General features: G+C 48.8%; 2 protein-coding genes across 2 annotated transcripts in view; one reads left to right on the forward strand and one right to left on the reverse strand.

Annotated features, from left to right (window-relative positions):
- numa1 (nuclear mitotic apparatus protein 1) overlaps positions 1-3612 on the reverse strand; it is a 96110-nt gene extending 92498 nt beyond the window's left edge. The window contains exon 1 of the mRNA XM_052025817.1: positions 3507-3612. The gene's annotated coding sequence lies outside the window, so the exon portion shown is untranslated. The remainder of the gene's footprint in view (positions 1-3506) is intronic.
- A 412-nt stretch (positions 3613-4024) lies between these two features.
- On the forward strand, positions 4025-21128 carry lrrc51 (leucine rich repeat containing 51). Its single transcript, XM_052026312.1, has 5 exons — positions 4025-4171; positions 9697-9779; positions 11386-11591; positions 17214-17362; positions 19643-21128. The coding sequence occupies exons 1-5, from the start codon at positions 4080-4082 to the stop codon at positions 19779-19781; spliced, it is 669 nt and encodes a 222-aa protein (XP_051882272.1). The 5' UTR covers positions 4025-4079; the 3' UTR covers positions 19782-21128.
- The last annotated feature ends 2821 nt before the right edge of the window (positions 21129-23949 follow it).

Raw genomic sequence — 23949 nt, forward strand, 5'->3', positions numbered from 1 at the left:
TCTGCAAATCTTGCCATTTAAAGTATTTATCCATTCTGGCTTTTGAAACTTCTATCAGCTCTGTTTCCATTGCCCTTTAATTGTGTGATGTAGATCTCAACAACTCTATCCACATTACACCTTCAACCTCACAGCATCCTCTGGACCTTCAAACAACAAATGAAAGTTTTGTTTTGTTAACTTTGACAAATGTCCTCTTGGTCTTCAACAAAAACAACCTCAACTTCTTATAGCCTCACGTAAAAACAAATTAGGAATTGAAGCAAAACAGCTGGTCTGTGAGTGTGCTCCACTATTCATCCTCAAAGTTCACATGCACCACCTCCATACACCAAGCCCATTAATATCTAATAATCCATCATTGTTTCGAATGTGGTGGTTCAGTCACTGAATTCAATCGTCTGGGGTATGGAATTCCTAAGATTTACCACCCACTAGAACATTGAACAGTACAACACAGGAACAGACCCTTCGGCCCACGATGTTGGGCCAAACTAATTAAACTAGTAATTAAAAGCCTACTAAGCTAATCCCTTCTGCCTACACAAAAGGCACAGTAGTGTAGTGGTTAGTGTAATGCTTTACAGCGGCAGCGACCCGGGTTCAATTTCGGCCGCTGTCTGTAAGGAGTTTGTACGTTCTCCCCGTGGCTGCATGGGTTTCCTCCAGGTGCTCTGGTTTCCTCCCACATTCCAAGGATGTAGAGGTTAGGAAGTTGTGGGCATGCTATGTTGGCACCAGAAGCATGGCGACACTTGCAGGTTGCCCCCAGAACACTCTTCGCAAGAAGATGCAAAACACTGTGTGTTTTGATGTACATGTGACTAATAAAGATCTTATCTTCTCTGCACATTCATGTGTCTAAGAGCCTCTTAAGTGCCCCCCCTCCTCCCCCCCACTGGCAGCACATTCCAGGAACCCACCATTCTTTAAAAGAAAAATTGCCCAGCACATTTCCTTTAAACTGATCCCCTCTCACCTTAAATTCATGCCCTCTAGTATTTCAATCATGGAAAAAAAGATACTAGCTGTCTACTCTACCTATGTCACCCATAATTTTACAAACTCCTATCACTACATGAAGACATTTCTCCTGATCCATCTTTGGAATTGCCACCCCTTGATCTGAGATTGTGGCCCTGCTTCTGGTATCATCTACCAAAGGAAACACCCTCCTCCTGTTCACTCTGTTGAGCCTTTCAGAATTTTGTCTGTTTCAATCAATCACCTCTCCTTCTTCTAAACTCCAGAGAATTCAGGTCTTGTCGACTCAATTTGCCTTCATACAGAAAACCTACCACCCCATGAACCATTCTGATGAACCTTTGTGGTACATCCTCCACAACAAGTATATCCTCCCTTGGGTACGGAGACAAAAAACTGTACACAATAATCAGTGCTATCTGTGGTTGAAGCAAGTATATGAACAACATATAAAAAGTATTTGGACAGAAACACGGACAGGAAAGATTTAAAGGGATCGGGATCAAATGGGACCGGCTTAGATGGGAATCTTGGTCGGCATGGACCAGTTGGGCCAAAGGGCCTGTTTCTATGCTGTATGGCTCCATGACCAAAGCCCTGTATAATTTCAGAAGACTTCTTTACTCCTGCACTCAAATCCTTTCAGAATAAAGACCAACGTCATTTGCCTTCTCTTAGCTTAGTGACTTGTCTACAAGGACAACCAGGCTCATTGAAAAAAAAATCAGTATTTTCCAAAGTGTCACCAGACATTTTTTTTAAAAATTCCGTTTTGTGCACCAAAATGGATGGCCACAAATTGTTCCACATTCTACTTCAATGTGAGTATTGCCAGCATTTGTAGACATTTCAGATTTCCAGCAACCTCAATAATTTGCTTTGGGATCGAGTCACAGAATCACACAGCACAGAAAGAGGCCCTTCTGCCCAACTGTCCACGCCGACCAAGATGTCTGTCCGAACTGGTCCTATTTGCCTAAACCTTTCCTATCCATGTACCTGTCCAAATACCTTTTAAACACTGTAATTGTACCTGACTCTGCCACTTCCTCTGGCAGCGCGTTCCATACACCCACCACCCTCGGTGGGAAAACCTGTCCCTTAGATCCCCTCTACATCTTTCCCCCCAACCACCTTAAACCTGTGTCCTCTGGTTTCAGACTCCCCTAATGCAGGAAGAAGACCATTTGTGCCTCTCATGACTTTACATGCCTGTGAGCTCACCCCTTAGTCTTGTAACCACAGGGCAAACAGGCCCAGCCCGTCCAGCCAATGAGCACTTTCATTCATTACCACTGTTTGTGGTCATTTCATTACACGTCTCCTTGTGCTACTCCGGCCCCTTTTATTCGAGGAAATTCAATCCTGACAACCTGGTGATGACAATGTCATTTCCACATTTCCTTACAACGCGGGAAGTCACCTTGACCCATCAAGTCAGTGCCAGCTCAGGGCATTCCAGAGAGAGAGGAGGGCCTCTCTCCCCTGATGCTCCCCCCTCCCCAAAGGCGCTCCCCCCACCCCCCAACACCCTCTCCAACGCTCCCCCACCCTTCTTCCCCCTGCCCCCCAACACTCCCCCCACCCCCGACACTTCCCCCCACACCCCTCCCCCGCCCGACACTCCCCCCGACACCCCTCCCCCCGCCCGACACTCCCCCCACACCCCTCCCCCGCCCGACACTCGCCCAACAACACTCCCCCCCCGCCCCCCGACACTCCCCCCACACCCCTCCCCCGCCCGACACTCGCCCAACAACACTCCCCCCCGCCCCCCGACACTCCCCCAACACCCCTCCCCCCGCCCGACACTCCCCCCGCCCCCGACTCCCCCCCACACCCCTTCCCCCCGCGCCCCAACACTCCCCCAACAACACTCCCCCCGCCCCCGACACTCCCCCAACACCCCTCCCCCCACACCCCTCCCCCTGCCCGACACTCCCCCAACACTCCCCCGCCCCCGACACCCCCCCACACCCCTCCCCCCGCCCGACACTCCCCCAACAACACTCCCCCCGCATCCCGCCCCTCCCCCATGACACCCCCATGACACTCCCCACGACAGCCCTCCCACCCCCTACACTCCCCCCCACACCCCTCCCCCCGCCCGACACTCCCCCAACAACACTCCCCCCGCCCCCGACACTCCCCCCTCCCCCCGACACCCCCCCCCACACCCCTCCCCCCGCCCGACACTCCCCCAACAACACTCCCCCCGCCCCCGACACTCCCCCCGCCCCCCGACACCCCCCCCACACCCCTCCCCCCGCCCGACACTCCCCCAACAACACTCCCCCCGCCCCCCGACACCCCCCCCACACCCCTCCCCCCCGCCCGACACTCCCCCAACAACACTCCCCCCGCATCCCGCCCCTCCCCCCTGACACCCCCATGACACTCCCCACGACAGCCCTCCCACCCCCTACACTCCCCCCCACACCCCTCCCCCCGACACATCCCTCCCCGCCCCCCTCACCCACGACAACACTCCCCCCACCCTTCACTTTACATTGATTCCCTACCCAGCCGCGGCGGCCTCCGGGGCCTGGTCAGACCGCCGATCCCCGGACTTTCCTGCGGCGCCGCCGATCCGCGGGTACCCGGCCTCTGACGTCACTCGCCTTTCAAACCCGAGCGCTTCCCGCGCATTGGCCGAGGGCGGGTCACGTGCCCCGCATCCGGGTACCCCCGCCGGTGCCCCGCCCCCTCAGCCGGCGGGTGGGTGACGTCACTATCCGGGCATTCCATCCATGCCCCGCCTCCTGTACATCCGGGTAATTCCGGGGCAAAATACTGGGGAGGGTGAAATTTGAAATAAAAACAGCGAATGCCGGTGATGGTCATCAGGCCGGGCAGCCGCTGCCGAGGGAGCAGCACAGGGAACGTTGCAGGCCGATGGCCTGCTCTCGGAATCCAATTATTGCGCTGTAACGTCATTTCCATCCGGGTATCGTTCGTCTACCGTGTGATGTCATGGAGACGCCGATAAAGCCCCGCCCCCGACGTAGAGTGGGCGGGTCCTGCCGTGACGTGATGACGTTGTGCGTGCGGCGGAGAGGGGAGCCGCCGGCAATGTGGCGGGAGCGCTGAGGGCGATGGCGACCGACAGCGCCGACACCCTCCACTGGGCTTCAGCCATCGAGCAGCGCGCCGCCGAGGCTCCGTCATCCAACCACCCTCACTCGCGGTGAGTGGCAGACTGCCCATACCGGCCGAAGATTCACGGGGGTTGTGAGGAGCGGCGAGCCCGGTGCCTGCTGGGAGTTGTAGTCCGCTGGCGGCTGGCAGCGCTGCGCGGCCGGAGGGAACGGACTACGGTTCCCAGCGGCCACCTCGCGGCCCGTTTGTCCCGTTGCCCTTGACAACGGGTGGAGGCCGGAGGGTCGCCCGTTACACCCGGGGCAGTGGCCCGTCAGAGGGCTGGGGGAACTCCACCACCACACATCGGTGCTCGAAACTACTTCTGTTCACATTGTGGGCGGGAGATGGTTTGTAGATGGGACATAGAACAACACGGGAACTAACCCCATCTGCCTGCACGGAGCAGACTCGATGGGCTGAATGGCCTGATGCTCCTCCTTTGTCTTGTGATCCATAATCCTCCATCCCCTGCCTGTCTAAAGGCCTCAATATTGCTATCCTGTCTACTCCCATCACTTCCCCGGCACCTACCACTCCAAAAAGCCTTGCTCTGTAAATCTCCTTTGAACTTTCCCTCTCGCACCTTAAAGCTGTGCCCTCTAGTATTTGACATTTCTACCCCAGGAAAAAAAGACTATCTACCCTATCTGTGCTTTTCAGTTTCACGTAGCAAAACAAACATCTGGACTGTAATTTTATATACCTCTCGCAGATGGTCCCTCAACCTCCAGTGCTCTAGAGAAAACAATACAAGTTTGTCCAACTTCCTTATCGCCAAACCAGAGAGTGCCATAGTTGAACGCCTCATCCTCGAGCAGCCTGGTGACCGACTCCTGCTCCTATTTTTCTTGTATTGCAATAAGTTGAAAAGTGATGTGGTTCAATCTGAAACCAAGGGGTTCAGTCTAAACAAAGGAGTCTGTGAAGATACAAAGGCAAGAGGCTGTGGGAGACTGGGAAACTACATTAAAAGGCCTGACAATGACTGGCACTTAAAGAATTAGTACATGACTTGTTTCAAATATACATTCCTTTAAGACACACAAACAACAGCAAAAGTGATCCAAGCATGGATAAGAGTAGGAATTAAATTTAGTATTAAAAATGAGTTGTTCAGAAATGGGCCCTTCATGTCCATAGACATAGAACAGTACAGCACAGGAACAGGCCCTTCGGCCCACAATGTTGTCCTGAACCAATTACAGTACATTAGTAATAAAATGACCAACTAAACTAATTCCCTCTGCCTACACAATGTCCATACCCTACCGTTTCCCTCACATTCATGTGTCTATTCAAGAGCTTCTTGAATACCTGTATCATATTTGCCTCCACCACCACCCCAGGCACCCACCACTTTCTGTGTAAAAAAAACTTGCCCTGCACATCTCCTTTGAACTTACCCCTATCACCTTAAATGCATGCCCTCTGGTATTAGACATTTCAACCCAAGGGAAAAAAAACTGGCTGTCTACTGTATCTATGCCTCTCATAACCTTATAAACCGCTCCAGAGAGAACAATCCAAGTTTGTCCAACCTCTCCTCAAAGCTCATGCCCTCTAATCCAGGCAGTATCTTGGTAAACCTCTTCTGCACCCTCCAAAGCATCCACATCCTTCCTATAATGGGGCGACCAGAACTGAATGCAGTACTCCAGATGTGGCCTAACTAAAGTTTTATAAAGCTGCAGCACAACTTCCTGACTCTTGGACTCAGTGCTGTGACTGATGAAGGCAAGCATGCCGTACGCCTTCTTTACTGCCCTATCAACCTGTGCAGCCACTTTCAGGGAGCTCTGAACTTGAACCCCAACATCCCTCTGCTCATCAACACTGTTAAGGGTCTTGCCATTAATAGTGTACTGTCTCTTTACATTTGATCTACCAAGGTGCAACACTTCACATTTGGCTCGGTTGAACTCCATCTGCCATTTCTCTGCCCATATCTGCAACTGATCTACATCCCACTGTATACATGCGGACGCTTTTTATCCATCTACACTAGTCCCATTTGCCTGCATTAGGACCGCATCCTTCTATGCATTGCCTACGTAAGTACATTCCAAATATCTCTTAAACGCAGTGACTATCAGATTCACCACCTCCTCTGGAGGAGAGTCCCAGACATCAACCACTCTCCGCGTAAACAAAAAACTTACCCCTCAGATCCCCTTTAAAACTCCTTCCTTGCACCATGTACCTCTGCCCACTTGTTTTTGATACCCCTACCTTGGGAAAGAGATTTTGACCATCTATCCTATCTATGCCACTCATAGTATATACTTCACACCTTGGCCTCCTCCTCTCCAGGGAACACAAGCCCAGCCTATTCAATCTCTGTCCATAATTTACGGCCTCCAATCCAGAGAACATCCTGGTGAATCTCCTCTGCATTCTTTCCAGCACGCCACATCCTTCCAGAACTGCACACACTACTCCCAAGTGTGGCTGAAAGTTTTGTAAAGTTGCAATATAATGTCCTGACTCTTGTATTCTATGCCCCAGCCTATGAAGGCAAGAACATTGTGTTGCCACTTTCAGGGAACTATGGACTTGGAACCATAGGCCCTCCTCCTTACCACCACACCATTTACTGGACATGTCCACACCATACAACTTCCCAAAATCCATCATCTCCCATTTGTCGGGATTCAATTCATCTGCTGATGCACTGCCCTACTTTCCACCTGATCTGTATTCTGCTGTAGCATTAGACAACCTTCCTTACTGTCCACAACACCACCACCAATTTTTGTGTCATCTACCAATGAAGAAAAGATTATAAAGTTGCACGTCAGCAAGACCAAGGAATTAATTGTGGACTTCAGGAAGGGGAAGCTGGGAGAACACACACAAGTCTTCATTGAGGAGTCAGTGGTGGAAAGGGTGAGCAGCTTCAAGTTCCTGGGTGTCAACATCTCGGAGGATCTATCCTGGGCCCAACACATTGATGTAATCACTAAGAAGGCACACCAGCGGCTTTACTTCATTAGGAGTTTGAGGAGATTTGATATGTCACCAAAGACTCTTACAAATTTCTACAGATTTACGGTGGAGAGCATTCTGGCTGGTTGCATCACTGCCTGGTCTGGAAGCTCCAATGTGCAGGATCAAAAGAGGCTGCAGAGGGTTGTAGACTCAGCCAGCTCCATCACAGGCACAACCCTCCCTGCCATCGAGGACATCTTCAAGAGGCGGTGCCTCAAGAAGGCGGCGTCGTTCACTAAGGACCCTCACCATCCGGGACATGCCCTCTTCTCGTTACTACCGTCAGGGAGGAGGTACAGGAGCCTGAAGACCCACACTCAACGATTCAGGAACAGCTTCTCCCCCTCCACCATCAGATTTCTGAACGGTCCATGAGCCCATGAACACTACCTCATTATTCCTTTTTTGCACTATTTATTTATTTTTGTAACTTGTAGTAATTTTTATGTCTTTGCACTGTACTGCTGCCACAAAACAACAAATTTCACGACGTGCATCAGTGATAATAAACCTGATTCTGAAGTTGAGGATCCAGTTGCGGAGGGAGGTACAGAGGCCCAGGTTTTGAAACTTGTTGCTCAGTACTGTGGGGATGATGGTGTTGGACGCTGAGCTGTAGTTGATAAACAGCAGCCTGACGTATGCTTTCCTGTTACCTAGGTGCTCCAAAGTTGAGTGGAGAGCCAATGAGATTGCGTCTGCTGTAGACCTGTTGTGGTAGCAGGCAAATTGCAGCGGGTCCAGGTCCTTGCTCAGGCAGGAGTTAATTCTGGCCATGACCAACCTCTCAAAGCACTTCATCACAGTAGATGTGTGTGCTACCGGGCGATAGTTGTTGAGGCTGCTCACCCTGCTTTTCTTGGGCACCGGTATGATTGATGCCCTTTTGAAGCAGGTGGGAACCTCCGACTGCAGCAATGAGAGGTTGAAGATGACCTTGAGCACCCCAGCCAGTTGGTTGGCACAGGTTTTCAGTACCCTGCCAGGTACACTGTCGGGGCCTGATGCCTTGTGAGGGGTCACCCCCTTTATGGCTGTTCTGACATCATCCTCTGAGACAGAGATCACAGGGTCACCAGATGCTGTGGGGATTCACACAGGTGTAGTGTTATTCTCCCTTTCAAAGCGTGCATAAAAGGCACTGAGCTCATCAGGGAGTGAAACATCACTGCCATTTATGCCGTTAGGTTTCACCTTATAGGAAGTTATGGTAATGCTGTAAGGAAAGAGTAAGGAAACCCTGCCACAGCTGTTGTGCGTCCAATTGTGTCTCAAAGTTCACACGGAATTGCCTTTTTGCTCTCACGATGGCCTTCCGTAGGTCGTACCTGGACTTCTTGTAGGGTTCTGGATCGCCGGTCTTGAGTGCCACTGATCTAGCCCTCAGCAGACTGAATCTCCTGGTTCATCCAGGGCTTCTGGTTTGGGAAAACTCGTTATGTTCTTAACGGCACACACTCATCCACACAGGTCTCGATGAAGTCGGTGATGGCCGTGGCACATTCATTCAGATCCGAAGATGAATCCCTGAATACGGTCCAGTCCACCAATTCAAAGCAGTCCTGTAAATGCTCCTCCGGCTCCCCTTGACCTGACCTTCACTGTCCTCAAAAGAGAGAGGGAAAGGAAACAGCAAACCATCAGCTTGTTACCTGGTGTTGGGAGAAGGGAAGTTAACATAGAACAGCACAGCACAGGAACAGGCCTTTCGGCCCACAGTGTCTGTGCCAAATTAAACTGAATCGCTTGTCCCTGTACATGATCCATCTCCCTCCATTCCCTGCATATTCATGTGTCTGTCTAAAAGCCTTTGAACACCTGTATTGTATTTGCTTCCACCACCACCCCTGACAGTTGTTCCAGGTACTCATTATCTTTGTGTGAAAAAAAAACATCCTGCACATCTCCTCTACACTTTCCCCCTCTCACCTTCAATGCACGTCCTCTAGTATTTGACATTTCTACCCTGCGAAAAAGATTCCAACTGTCTACCCTATCTGGAATCTATAATGAAGGATGTGATAACATGATGTTTCAGATATAATTACATGATTCAATCAAGTCAACATTGATTTATGAAATGGAAATCACGTTTGATCAATCTGTTGAGCTTTCTCAAGGATATATCCAGTAGAGTAGATGAGGAACCAGCAGATATAGTGGATTTAGATTTTCAGAAGACTTTTGATGAGGTCCCACACAGGAGGCTCACAAACAAGGTTAGATAATGTACAAGAGTGGATTGAGAGTTGGTTATTTGCTGCTTTGTTTTAGTCAGGTGGCAAAACTTTGCTTTGGATGTTTTTTTTTAAATTAACTTTTTTGTTCCGTGCCATAACATCTCCCTCTGTGGCTCAATATCAGAATTTATTTGGTAAAATACAAATTTTATTTGGTGAAAAGTACAAGGACACTCTGGTATGTCAAAGATGCTATATAAATGCAGTTGGAGCAAAAAAATCTGAGGTGGATGGTGAGGAGGGTTAAATTCATTTGGGCCACTCCATCTGTTTGCCAGTTTATAACGTTTATCTCCCACTGCATTTTGCACTATAATCAGTGGAGTTTGCTTTACTTCTGCAGGTCCGTTAACACAAAAGAATATGACTCTGTCTTGTATGGTCCAGTTGTGGATTATTCCTTCAGAAATTTGGATGCTTTGCCTGGTATGATCATCTACAGATATTCCTGCAAGACTAGTTCTCAAAAGCCATCTGTTCATTTTATTCATGACTCACTGATTGTTCTGTGTTTGCCACTGCAGAGCTATGACTACCCTAGTCTTCATGCTCCCCATGTTATGACTGTGTTTGTCTCCCTGTGAGGGCTTGCTATAATTGGGAAATTGTTGATGGATAGGGTCACTACCTCTCTTCTCCCCTCTCCCAGCAGGCAGAAGATACAAAAGCCTGAAAGCACGTACCACCAGGCTCAAGGACAGCTTCTATCCCACTGTCATAAGACTATTGAACGGTCCCCTAGTACGATAAGATGGACTCAACCTCACAATCTACCTCATCATGGTCCTTGCATCTTATTATTTAGCTGCACTGCACTTCTTCTGTATCTGTAACGTGACTCTGCATTCTGTTTTCCCTTGTACTACCTCAATGTACAGTTGTGATGAAAAGATCTGTATGGATGGCATGCAAAACAAAGTTTTCACTATACCTTGGTACATGTGAATAACAAACCAATTTACCTTCTTCCCTGCCAATCCACAGCCACCTTTAACCTTCCCATTAACAACATATCAAGACCTCTCTGAAGCATCACCCAAAGCCCCAACCTCTACCACCTAGAACGACAAAGATGTGAAAACAAAAAAAGATGCTGGAAATGCTCAGCTGGCAGAGAAACACTTCATGTTTCAGGTCTGGAACCCTCCATCAGAACTGGCAAAGAGAGAAAACATGTTAGTTTACACTAGCAGGAAAAACCAAGTCCAGATGAAGGGTCTCAACCCAAAACATCAACTGTCCATTTCCCTCCACTTTCCTACTGCCCATAGGAAAGGGAAAGAATTGTTTGGAGGACAGAGGAAATGGATAAGTGCTCCCTGACAACTGTTTCACCCATGATAAAGTACAGAGACCTTGTCTTGAAGTTAGCTTTGAGCATCCATGGTTCGGTCCACAATCTTCTGATCCTTCCTCTCAGCAAGTAGTACCCTGGGCCTGGGGGTTGCGTCGTCATCTAAGAGTCATGAGATTAGAAGAAGTTTGTTGCCTGGAATGCTTTATCTCAGGGAGAGACTATTACAAGCTCAAGGGAAATCTGGTTAAATATTCAAATTCAAGTTTATTGTCATGGGCATATGTACCCAGGGTATAAATGCCATGAAAATTAGCTTTTTGCAGCAGCAGCACAGTACATTACAGACATAAATTACATGACCTTAAAATAACAAATTGTACAGAACTTGTACAATAAAATAAACAAATAATAAACAGAATGGCATCAGTGCAAGTTAAGGGAAACATAGTCCAAGGTAGAATTAGGGTTTTCAGGTCAGTTCAAGAACCTGACGGCAGTGGGAAAGAAGCTGTTATTTCAAGCAATGTATGGACAGAGCAGGGCAGTGGGATTGAAGTGGGAATAAATACAGGGCTATGGGGACAGAGGGGCAGTGGGTTTAGTTTGTGGATTGATATGGGGCTGTGGAGAGAGGGCGAGGCTGTGGGATAGGTTTGGGACTGGTCCAAGGCTGTGGGAAGAGTGCTGGCAGTGGGTCTGCACACATTTAATTGGTCCTCTGTTTCCCTACTGCAGATGCCCTTAAAGTAACCCCTCGGACAGGCCTGAAACCCAATCAGTACACGGCGGAGCGGAAACTGATGAGCTGCTCCTTGCGGCTGAGCCACAACAACCTGAGTGACCTGAGTGGTTTGAAACAGTTGATTGACACCGTGTTGGTGGAGCCCAGGCGTTTGTTCTGGATCGACCTCTCCTTCAACAACTTCTTCAACATTGACCCTGTAAGCACAGTGTGCGTCAGTGAAATCAAGCAGCTGTTCTCTCCCTGGGGCCGCTATTTCACTGGGAACCAGGTCAGGCAGCATCTGTGGAAAGAGATTGGGGGGGTGGGTCAACAATTTTGCTTGAGCTTGTTCAAATGAAAGGTTATCAACCAGAAACATTCTCTCTCCACAGATGCTGCCTGACTTGCTGAGCCTCTCCTGCATTAGGTTTTTTCTCCAGCTTTCCAGCGTCCACAGTAATTTTCTTTCCAATTCCCGAGGAGAGGAGATTGCTGCAAAAATCAGCTTACGCTCAAAGCAAAACGATTCCCAAATCCATCCGTCCATCTTCTCCCCTTATCCTACAACCCATCTCCCCACATTTTCCCTATGTGCTCCAGTCACAGCCACATCCTCACCAGAAATTCCCAACCCTTCCCATCCACCAGCTCCCCAAGTCGGCAACACTGCTCCCTATATACCCACCCTCACCCTCTCCCATCATTTCAATTCTTCCTCTTTAGAAATTTTGACCATAGTTACTCTATCTTCTGTCTTTTCCTGGGAACATGATTTCCCATAGAAAGGTACCTTGTGCACATCCTCTTGCTGTTCTTTAGTGTTTTCTTGTGTTTGAACCTTTCTTCCCTGAAAAGTTCTGCTTAAATTAACTCTGTCAAACCTGTGTGATTTTGTTCAGTGATAACACACAACAATCAGTGGGCCAGAAGTAAATCCCTCATGACTCAACTCCTGAGTTGGTATCGTTGATATTGCTCGATTTGTTTCTTCATCACCTCAAATCCTTAGAGTCAGAGCACTACGGCCCTTCAGCCACGCTGACCTGATCTTCTGCCTAGTCCCATCTACCTGCACCCAGACCATCTCCCTCCAAACCCCTCCCATCCATGTACCTATCCAAACCTCTAAATGTTATAATTGAACCCACATCCACCACCTCCACTGGCAGCTCGTTCCACACTCGCACCACCCTCTGAGTGAAGAAGTTTCCCCCTCAGATTCCTCTTAAATATTTCACCTTTCACCCTAAACCTATGACCTCTAGTTCTAGTCTCACCCAACCTGAGGGGAAAAAGCCTGCATGCATTCACACTATATACCCCTCATAATTTTGTATACCTCCATAAGATCTCCCCTCATTTTTCTGCGCTCCAGGGAATAAAGTCCAACCCTATTCAACCTTTCCCCAACTCAGGTCCTCAAATCCCAGCAACATCCTTGTAAATTTTCTCTGCATTCTTTCAAGCTTATTGATATCTTTCCTGAAGGTAGGTGACCAGAACTCTAAATTCAGCCTCATCAACGTCATGTACAATTTCAACATAACATCCCAACTCCTGTACTCAGTGCCCTGATTTATGAAGGCCAATGTACTAAAAGCTCTCTTTATCTACCTGTGACGCCAATTTCAAGGAATGATTTGTATTCCCAGGTTGCTTTGTTCAACCACACACGTCAGAGCCCTACCATTCACTGTGTAAGTCTTACCCTGGTTTGTCTTCCCAAAGTGCAACACCTCACACTTGTCTGCATTAAATTCCATCTGCCATTTTTCAGTCCATGTTCCTAGCTGATCAAGATCACGCCGCAAGCTTTGATAGCCTTCCTCACTGTCCACTACACCCCCCAGTCTTGGTATCATCTGCAAATTTGCTGATCCAGTTTACCACATTATCATCTACATCATTAATATAGATGATAAACAACAACGGACCCAGCACCAATCCCTGCCGCACACCACTAGTCACAGGCCTCCAGTCAGAGAGACAACCATCTACTACCGCTCTCTGGCTTCTCCCGCTAAGCGAACATTGAATCCAATTGACTACTTCATCCTGAATGCCAAGTGACTTAACCTTCTGGAGCAGCCTCCTATGTGGGCCTTGCCAAAGTCAAAGGCCTTGCTAAAGTCCACGCTAAAGTCCACGTAGACAATGTCCATGCCTTTCCCTCATCGACCTTCTTGGTAACCTCCTCGAAAAACTCAAGATATTTCAAGGTATTTATCAGTCACACATACATTGAAACACACAGTGAAGTGGGTCTTTTTGCATTACTGAGAATGTGCTGGGGGCAGCTTGCAAGATTGATTAGACACTACCTGCCAAGCACAAAGCCACGTTGACTATCCCTATTCAGGACCTGTCTATCCTAATCCTTATACATCCTGTTCCATAGAATACCTTCCAGTGATTTACCCACAACTGATGTCAGACTCACCAGCCAATAATTTCCTAGCTTGTTCTTAGAGCCTTTCTTAAACAACGGAACAACATTAGCTCTCCTTTAGTCCTCTGGCACCTCACCCGTGGCCAAGGACGTTTTAAATATCTCTGCCAGGGCCCCTGCAATTTCTGCACTGGCCTCCCACAAGGTCTGAGGGGACACCTTGTCAGGTTCTGGGGATTTATCCACCTTAATTCGCCTCAAGACAAGCCCCACCTCCTCTTTAGTAATCCAGATACGGTCCATGACCTCACTACTCTTTTGCCTCAGTTCTATAGTTCTGTCTGTCTCTAAATAAAGATGTAAAAAATTCACTTAAGATCTCCCTCATCTCTTTCGGCTCCTTGCATAGATGACCACGCTGATCTTCAAGAGGACCAATTTTGACCCTTGCTATCCTCTTGGTAGCTATAGAAACCCTTGGGATTCTCTTTCACCTTGTCTGCCAGAGCAACCTCATGTCCTTTTTTTCCCCTTCCGATTTCTCTCTCAAGTGTTCTCTTGCATTTCTTATACTCCTCAAGCACCTCATTTGATCCTAACTGCCTGTACCTGATATGCACCACATTCTTTTTCTTTACCAGGGCCTCATTATCCCTTGATAACAAAGGTTCCCTAACACTGTTAGCCTTGCCTTTTATTCTAACAGGAACATACAGATTCTGTACTCTCAATACTTCACTTCTTAAAGCATCCCTTCTGATGCCATCAAAATTGACTTTACTCCAGTAGATGCATCTCAGAACATTAGTCCCACCATGTTCTTCAACCAGTTGATTTCTGTCTTTGCTTGTAGACTTAACATCTACTTTCCCCACAGCCACTTCACTTGCTGCCCTGCCACTCTGGTTTCCAACCCCGCACAACTCCAGTTTAACCCCCCCACCCCAAGCAAGGGTTAGGGTTACCCTAATCTTCCCACAAGGATATTGGTCCCCCTCCAGTTCAGTTGCAAACTGTCCCATTTGTGCTGGTCCCACCTGCCCTGGAAAAGAGCCCATTGATCAAAAAATCTGAAGCCCTCCCTCCTGCACCATCTCCTTAGCTACGTGTTAAACTGCACTATCTTCCTATTTCTTGCCTCACTAGCACGTGGCATGGGTAGCAATCCTGAGATCACCACCCTGGAGGTCCTGTCTTTTAACTTGGCGCCTAACTCCCTGAACTCACTTTGCGGGACCTTGTTACCCTTCCTGCCTATGTCATTGGTACCGATGTGGACCACAACTTCTGGCTGCTCACCCTCCCCCTTAAGAATGCTGTGGACTCAATCTGAGACATCTCTGACCCTGGCACCAGGGAGGCAACATACCATCTAGGAGTCTCATTCTTGTCCACAGAATCTCCTATCTGTTCCCCTAACCAATAAATCCCCTATCACTACCACACTCCTCTTCCCCCTCCTGAAAAAAAGACAGGAAGACTCAGTGCCAGAGACTTGGCCACTGTGGCTTTCCTCGGGTAGGTTCCCCCCCACATAGTATCCAAAACAATCAATATTTGTGTTATTGAGGGGAATGGCCACAGGAGTACCCTGAATCGACTGCCTGTCCCCCTTACCTTCTCCTGACAGTCACCCAGCTACCTGCATCCTGCCTCCCTCTAATTCCTGTCTATCAACCCCTCAGTCTCTCAAACGATCTGAAGGTCATCCAGCTCCAGTTCCCTAACATGGTCTGTAAGGAGCTGCAGCTGGATGCACTTCTCACAGGTGTTGTCACCAGGGACACTGGAGGTCTCGCTGACTTCCCACATCCTGCAACAGGAGCACACCACTGCCCCAACTGTCATTTCACTGCTCTATTGTGGAATAAGAGGGAAAAAAAGACCTCACCTCACCTTAACCTCCACTCACCGAAGCCTCCTGAACCAAAGTCAAGTCAATGATAATAACAAAATAATACCTGTTCTTACCTATGCCTTCTCTCTGAAGCCTTTTTCCTAGAGAGCTGCTCTCACACTCTCCAAACTTGGGCCACTTACTCTACCTCTCCGAGCCCGAGCCCCTACTCCGACAATGGCCACTCCAAAATGGCTGCTCTCCTTGACACTAACTTCTTTATATTGGCTGCTGCCAATTAGCTAATTAGCCAATCAATTATTAACTAACAATATGCAAGTGTGCCTCTTTAAGGGTCCTGCTGGCTGAAACTGAACACAAAGCCCCAGGACTCACCTCTTTTGAAAGACTCACCTTCAACTTTTCAAATATATTATTCCCATGTCTCCCAACTTCAGATCTCCAAGGTCTCTCCAGCATACCTCCAGGCTAGTGCGAGTCTCCTACCAATCACTTCGCCTCCACCACCTTCAGCCATCTGCCCCTGGAACTCCACCTATAGCCTCCACAGCTGCTCTCGACCTATTGAGTTCTTCCCGCATTTTGTCTGTTGCTCCAGACTCCAGCATCTGCAGTCTCTTGTGTCTCCTTCCGCAAACCTCTTTGCCTCTCTGTCTACCTCTTAAAACCAAACTCTTTGACCCAAGCTCTCCTTAATATCTCCTTTTGTGGCTCACTGCCACTGTCTGATTACTGTCCCGTGAATTGCCTTGGGACAATTTGCTACACTAAGAACATCTTATAAATACATTTTATCTCATATCCCAGAGTGAACTCATGCCATTTAATAAATTCAGCCCAGAATCCCTGTGGTATCCAACTGATCCTGTTCCCTAGGAACATCACCTTATTTCCCGAAATGCTGCTTCTGTAACTGGGTTTATGACTTTTCCATGTAGACTTCATACAAGTTTTCTCTCTGTCAGTAAGTTTGGTTCTCCAGAACCTGAGAACATAGAGGAAATAACATTTCTAATATAAAGTATGCCACAGGAGGCTAGTGTGCCCATCATATCTGCATCAAAGTGCTATCCTGCTAATCCCATTTCCACCTTGGCGGCAGGGCAGGCAGATTCAGCCCAGCAGTCTCCCACACACTGCAATGTGAAAATGATGAGTTTATCTTCCTTTCAGATGCGTTGTTCGAGAATAAATATTGACCAGGATTATTCCTACTATTCTACATTGTCAAAAGATCATGTATGTCAACCAGAGATCTGTTGTAACATCTGTTTCAGAAGATGACAGCGCGGTGGTCTCTTGGCACTGACCCTCCTGCGCTGCGGTACTCCCTCAGCACCGGACTGGACTGTCAGACTGGATGTTGTACTCCAGTCTTTGGGGGGAGATTTGAACCCACAGTGTTCTAACTCAGCTGTGAGTCGTGGGGAAGGAACGGGAACAAACTGAACAAACGTTTCAGTGTGACTGGCGAATGATCAGTAGACAACTCTATATGCACTAAGGCCACGGTCCCTCCAGACCAGGGGTTTTATGGAGAGAAGGGGGCATTTCGTCGATGTCTGATGGTCGATCGTTCCATCTCTCAACAGGTCTTGATTCTGTGCATCAACCTGCAAGTCCTGAACTTCCATGGCAACCGGGTCAGTGAGCTCTTCGAGGCAGACAAGCTGGCGTCGCTGCCCCACCTGCGGAGCCTGACACTGCACGGCAACCCCATGGAGCTGCTGAAAGGATACAGGTACCTGCCCAGGGTTTGTCCCTCTACCAGCAGTGCTCCATGACAGCCCCTGCCTGGTTAACCCAGTGAGGTTCAGCACAAACCCACAGCAGGATCCACCCCACCTCCTGGAGCCTTTGGCCATTCACTGGGGGACAATGCCACAAGTCTCGAGCAACCCCTCCAAAGCAACCATACTCTCAGGATGGCGGGAGGGGCTTTGACCGAGGGGTGCTTCATAGTCCAGCCTTGTTCTTGCCCATGACACAAAGTGTTTACCCGATCACATTTCAGCAGGAGTTGCCAGGAGGTCCTGTTCCTCCGTAGCTTGGGCGGTCGTTGGGGGACGGAGGAGAATGGACAGCAAAGAGTGGGCACATCCCTCCCTCTAACTGAATACAGATCAGAGATGGTCTGTCCTGCAGCCCCCTTCCCCAACACCAATCCCCATGTCAATCAGGATTCAAGTGACATCGGCAAGCTCGGTTTTGAGTTCCTATCCTGAATCACTGAGGGGCTCAAAGGCCAACAAGTTGGAGTGAGACTGGAGTCACGACAGTCCAGACAGAGTGAGGTTGGCCGATTTTCCTTCCTCCAACACAACAGAGCCGGGCGGGATTTTACTGTCCAGTGATTTTATTTGTGTCCGACTCCCAAAATCATTGGAATGGTTGAATTCAGTGTCACTTAACCTGGTACTCCTCACAAAATGTGCACTTGGTGCCATTGGTTACCACCGGTCAGTCTGACTAAGGAACTGGTGGAATAACATTTGCATCAGCGGAACGTGCAACTTTGGTTTAAAACAGCTTGAATTTGTGTAACTGTTTCACAATCTACAATACCTCAAATTACTTCACAGGCAGAAAAAATACTCGTTGAAAAGTTTTAACCCAATCAATAAAATCCCCAGTCTCAACGGAAGTCAGTGGTAGTGGGTTTCTGTCACCTGGAACACACTGCTGAAAGAGCAGTGGAAGCAAATTCAACTGAAGCCCTCAGAAGGGAATTGAGTAAATACTCAAAGGCAGCAGTTGTAGGTCAGTGAGGAATGGTTTGTCTGATAGTCCACCTCGGGTGGGTTGTAACTTAAAGCACAGTTATTTTTGGTTCCTTCACAGGATGTAGAGATTGCCAACATTTTATGTCCCTCTCTAGTGGTCCCTCGTGTGAGGCCCTTCATCTGGACTGAAAGGTAGCGGGGAGATAGATGTTAGCTTCCAGCAGCTGGAGGTTCATGGACTCTCAGGAGATAGGTGGTAGGCTGGAGCCACACATTGTCCACACCGGGTTAGGGAACTGATTCCCTTCTCAGAAGAACTTCAGTGAACAGATGGGTTTCTGAACGTTTATTTCCGCTCCCTCACCCTGTCCCATCTACCTGTCACCCACACATTCATCCCACTGGTTCCCCACCCCACTACACCCCTCTGCCCTCCCCACCTCCATTCCATTCCGTCATCTTCAGCCCTTTGTCACCTCCACCTGTCACCTCCCAGCTTCCTGCATCATCCCCACTCTCCCCTCCCCCTTCTGCCTCTCACCCCTCCCCTCACCGGGATCCATTTCTTGCTGCACCCCTTCTCTCCACCTTTTTACCCTGACTACCTCCCCAGATGAAGGGTCTCGACCTGAGATGTCAACTGTCCATTTCCCCCCCACAGTTGCTGCCTGACCTGCCGAGTTCCTGCAGCATGTGTTGCTCCAGATTCCGGCATCTGCAGTCTCCTGTGTCACAACATTTTTATTTTTTTTTAATCCCCATTTTTTGTTTTAATTTAAATTCCACAGCTGTCAAGGTAGAATTTGAACTGAAACCTGATCTACTTTTCAGAACACTGGCACTGAGTCCAACAATTTAACCATAACTGGTGGGGTGGCACGGCAGCGTAGCGGTTAGCGCGACGCTATTACAGCGCCAGCGATCGGGGTTCGATTCCCGTCGCTGTCTGTAAGGAGTTTGTGCGCTCTCCTGTGTCTGCGTGGGTTTCCTCCGGGTGCTCCGGTTTCTTCCCACATTCCAAAGACGTACGGGTAGGTTAATATGGGTTTAAAAAAATGGGCGGTGTTGGACTCATTGGGCCGGAAGGGCCTGTTACCACGCTGTAAATAAATAATAAAACAATAATCAAATTTTAAAACTGTTATATCTAAAACAACAGGTGTTAGCATTGACAGCAGGAGTAAATGGGCAACGCTTTACAGAGCGGACTGTGGCTTCCTCAGCTGCTGTGAGATTCCATGAAACTCCAGCTGTTGGAATCTAACACTCTCTCTCCCTCTCCCTTTCTCCATGACAAGGAGCTACATCGTGGGGATTATCCCACAGCTAAAGTCGCTGGATTATAGCACAATCACCAAACAAGACCGATCCACTGCTGCCGCCCTGAAGTCATTCACCAAACAGAAGCGACCTGCCAGGAGAAGGTACCACGAGTAGATCCCAAGAGAGACAACTGCCCTTCCGACCGGCGTGCAGTGGGTTCCATCTGAACGCTCCCCGATTCCCAGCCTGGGGTACAGTTGGGGAATGGGGAACAGTGCAACTCTTGCTGCAACTTGCCCAGAATTAATTGTAATTAAAAGTCACATTGATTGGTGTTGATTGTTAACAAGATTTCTTGATGCCTCTTCCCTTCTGGGTGTGGCTATGTGTTGGGGAGTTTCTATCACAGAGTCATTAGCTCCTTCCGCCCATCACGTACATGCTAACCATCTACCCTAATCCCAGTTATCGGCACTTGGTTCGTACCCTTCTATTTGGCTATTCAAGTGTTCATCTGAATACTTCTTGAATGTGTCTCTGCAGATACAACAGTGGTGTTTAAGAGGCTGTTAGACAGACACATGAAGATGCAGACATTGTGGGCCGAAGGGCCTGTTCCTGTGCTGTACCGTCTATGTTCAGTGTTCCTGCGCTGTACCGTCTATGTTCAGTGTTCCTGCGCTGTACCGTCTATGTTCAGTGTTCCTGTGCTGTACCGTCTATGTTCAGTGTTCCTGCGCTGTACCATCTATGTTCAGTGTTCCTGTGCTGTACCATCTATGTTCAGTGTTCCTGTGCTGTACCATTCCATGGTCTGTGCCTCTACCACTCCTTCATGCAATGCTCTGTGTCAAAAAAAATCTTCCTCAGTTCCCCTCCAAACCCCATGCACCTTATCCAAAACCCTCAATGGTCCAGAATTCTGGCTACTAGTTTTTTTTCTTTTATTTTCAGCATCTAGGCTTCACCTCCAAGGCCAGCGTTTGCAATCCACCTTTATCTCCCCTCAACAATGCAGTACTGCACCTTTACCTGAACAGCTGTGGTTCTTCCAGTGAAGGTGTGCCCGGTGCTGATGAAGGGTCACCTATTGGCCAGCCACCACCACGTGCAGCTTGGTGGGGGCATGCAGGTGGTAATGTTCCCCACTGCCTCCAGCCCTTGTTCTCGGTGGGAGAGGTTGTGGGGCTGGAGCTGCTATTGGTATTGTTTGTAGATATACCCACTGTGTGCTGGTGGTGGATGTGGTGCCAATCAAGCAGGCTACCTGGATAGTATTGAGCTTCTTGAGTTGTTGTATGGGTGGTTCAGCTGAGTCTCTCGTCCATGGGTACCCCCCCAACCCCCCCAGATGGTGATGTTAATATCATGTTAGACACTCTTATTAAAGATGGTCATTGCCTGGCACTGTTGTGGTACAAACCTTACAGGCCAGTTTTCAGCTTGAATGCTGTCTGAGTCCAGCTGCCTGCAGGCACAGAATAGTTAACATGAGGAGTTATGAATGGAATTGAACATTGTGCAATCATCAGTGAACATCCCCATTTGGCGGACAGCGTATCCCTGCCAGCAACGCTGGCTTCACCCTATCGGAGATCCCTCCCCCACTCTCCCTGCAACTGAAAACCAACTTATTCTCTCTTTCCTTGTTCTGACAAAGGGCCTTTGACCCAAACGTTACCAGTCTCTCTCTCTCCACAGATGCTGCCTGGCCTGCTGAGTGTTCCCAGCATTTTCTGGTTTTATTTTAGATTTACTGCATCTGCACTTTTTGAGATCAGATTGAATATGGAGCTTGGGAACAGAGCAGGTAACTTGGATGAGAATTCTGATCACCAAGGCTGAACTGCCACTGACGAACGGCGGTAAAAGGGCTGCGTATCACGTTGATGTTTACAAACTGCAAGGTACTTCTTCACCACCCGGTCAAACATCCTCACATTGGAGTGAATTTTCAACCAGCTTTTCCTCCTTCCCCCATAAATTAGCTTAATAACTCTTAAATTGTTAACTTCCTTCTCGCAGAAGCAGCAACACAGAATGGAGAACCCGTTATTCCCAGGCAATGGGTGGCTTTCAGGGGAAACTGAGGAAGTGTAAGAGGAATGGGCTTGCTTATAATTTGGAAGGAGGATCATGACAGATGGGCTGAATGGCCTGCTGAAGCTGTCATTGGGAACTCCAATATCACAGAACTGCAGTTTCAGGTCTTGGGTCCACCTTCCTCTTTCTCAGTCCAACTGCAAACGGTTCTGTGACCCACCCCCGCTACTCCTTGTGTCATTCACCCAGCAGCAGAGATCACTGAGCAGTGAAGTAACCCAGAGAGCATCAGACAGCACAGAGCCTGGAAACAACAGCACAAGTGGTTCCGCTCCAAGTTCAACTGGCTCGGGGAGGAAACCTCAAACCCCACATATCCCGGTTCCAGATTCAGGAGCTGAACCTGACTAAACCCAACCCAATCCAGCATCACACAGGGAGGTGCATTCATCCTGTGCACGTGTCAGGGTCAGGGTGGAGGAGGGGAATCAGATTTAGCGTCACTAACATACGAAGTGAAATTTGTTTTGCGGCAGCAGGACAGCGCAAAGACATAAAAATCTATAAATTACAAAAATAAATAAAGTGCAAAGAAAGGACTAATGAGGCAGGGCAGGCGCAGTACTATCGTGGTTAGTGTAACGCTATTACAGCGCATGCAACCCAGGTTCAATTCCGGCCGCTGTAAGGAGTTTGTACGTTCTCCCCACGTCTGCGTGGGTTTCCTCCCACATTCCAAAGACGTACGGGTTAGGAAGTTGTGGGCGTGCTATGTTGGCGCCGGAAGCGTGGCGACACTTGCGGGCTGCCCCCAGAGCACTCTACGCAAAAGATGCATTTCACTGTGTGTTTTGATGTACATGTGACTAATAAATCTTTTCTTCATGGACCATTCAGAAATCTGTTGGTGGAGGGGAAGAATCTGTTCCTGAATCATTGAGTTTGGGTCTTCCTCCCTGATGGCAGTGACCAGAAGAGGGTGGGGGGGGGGGGGTTGAATTGCTGGGGGTAGTTAACCCTGCTGTGGATAAGAAAACACCAATGTTGGGATAAAACAGGTCCTTTTCCAATTGGCAGGCAGTGACGAGTGGGTACTGCAGCATTCAGTGCTTGTACCCCAGCTATCCGCAATACAAAGGACCTGGATGAAGGAATTGAATGTAATGTCTCCAGGTCTGTGGATGAGAGGGAGGGTGAGCTGTGAGTTTACAGAGAAGGCCCATTGTGATTTGGACTGGGCAGACGCAGTGTGAGTTTGCTGCTTTAGTGGCAAAAGCTGGGAGATTATCTGCACAGCGCCGGAAGGGAAAGGGCGAGGCCCAAGATCTGGGTTTCCTTGTTGCATCAACTGCAGTTGGAGGCAAATGGTTTGCTGGCCTTCAGCGTGAGAGAATGTCTTCCTGCAAATTGAACACTTTAAGTAAACTCCCCACCCCTTCCCCACAACCCATGCTTCTTCCTTTCTTTACCTTTGTTCTACCCCTAACCCCCCCCTTACCTTTGACCCATCCCCCAGTGTATCTGCGCTCCCCTCCTCCCCCGCACCTGCCCATCACCACCCTGTGCCCACCCCACCTCCCCTCTCTTGTCCACCTATCACTGCTCTGCTTTTCCCTCCTATATACTGGGCTTCCCCTTTTCCTAGCTTCAGTCCTGAAGGGAACGTTGACCGCCTGCTTTTCTCCACGGATGCTGCCTGGCCTGCTGAGTTCCTCCAGCGTCACCGTGTAATTCATCTGGATTCCAGCATCTGCAGTCCTTTGTTTCTCTAATGTCTTCCTGCAACTGCACATGGCTTTGGGAGACGCCACCTTGCGTAGTGGGTGCCATTTTAGTCTTCTCATCTGAGGTGGGATGTTCTTGCTGTACAGTAACTGCCTCAGAGCTCACCGGACTGATTCCTGGGAGAGATTAAGGACAATTGGACATGGAATGAAGGGAAATCTTACTGAACCTTATCACATCTGACAGGCCTGATCAAAGTAGATGTGGGGTGTTCCGATAGTGAGGAAGTCCAGACCTTGAGGTCATGTTTATTCCCAGTATGGATAAGGTGAAACTTGATCACTCAGTGGCTGGTGAACCAGTGGAATTGTCTACCACAGTAAGGCAGTCAAGGCCAGGTTATTGAATATTTTGAAGGAGTTAGAAAAGTTGTAAAAGCTAAAGAGATCAAGGGATAAGGGGGGAAGGCAGGAACAGTACTGAATTTGGATGATCAGCCATTGAACAGTGCAAGTTTGGTGGTTCCCAGCATCTCCCTCTCTCTGTAGCCAGCAGAGTCCTCCCAGAGGCTGTT

The sequence above is a fragment of the Pristis pectinata genome, chromosome 11, assembly GCF_009764475.1.
Source record: "Pristis pectinata isolate sPriPec2 chromosome 11, sPriPec2.1.pri, whole genome shotgun sequence".
In the NCBI taxonomy this organism is placed as follows: domain Eukaryota; kingdom Metazoa; phylum Chordata; class Chondrichthyes; order Rhinopristiformes; family Pristidae; genus Pristis; species Pristis pectinata.

Bases quoted from the DNA above. Each gene is read 5' to 3' on its own strand.
- lrrc51 (XM_052026312.1), top strand. From the start codon at position 4,080: ATGGCGACCGACAGCGCCGACACCCTCCACTGGGCTTCAGCCATCGAG. The intron at 4,172-9,696 runs GTGAGTGGCAGA...TTACTTCTGCAG, and splicing joins TCCAACCACCCTCACTCGCG to GTCCGTTAACACAAAAGAAT. The intron at 9,780-11,385 runs GTATGATCATCT...TCCCTACTGCAG, and splicing joins AAATTTGGATGCTTTGCCTG to ATGCCCTTAAAGTAACCCCT.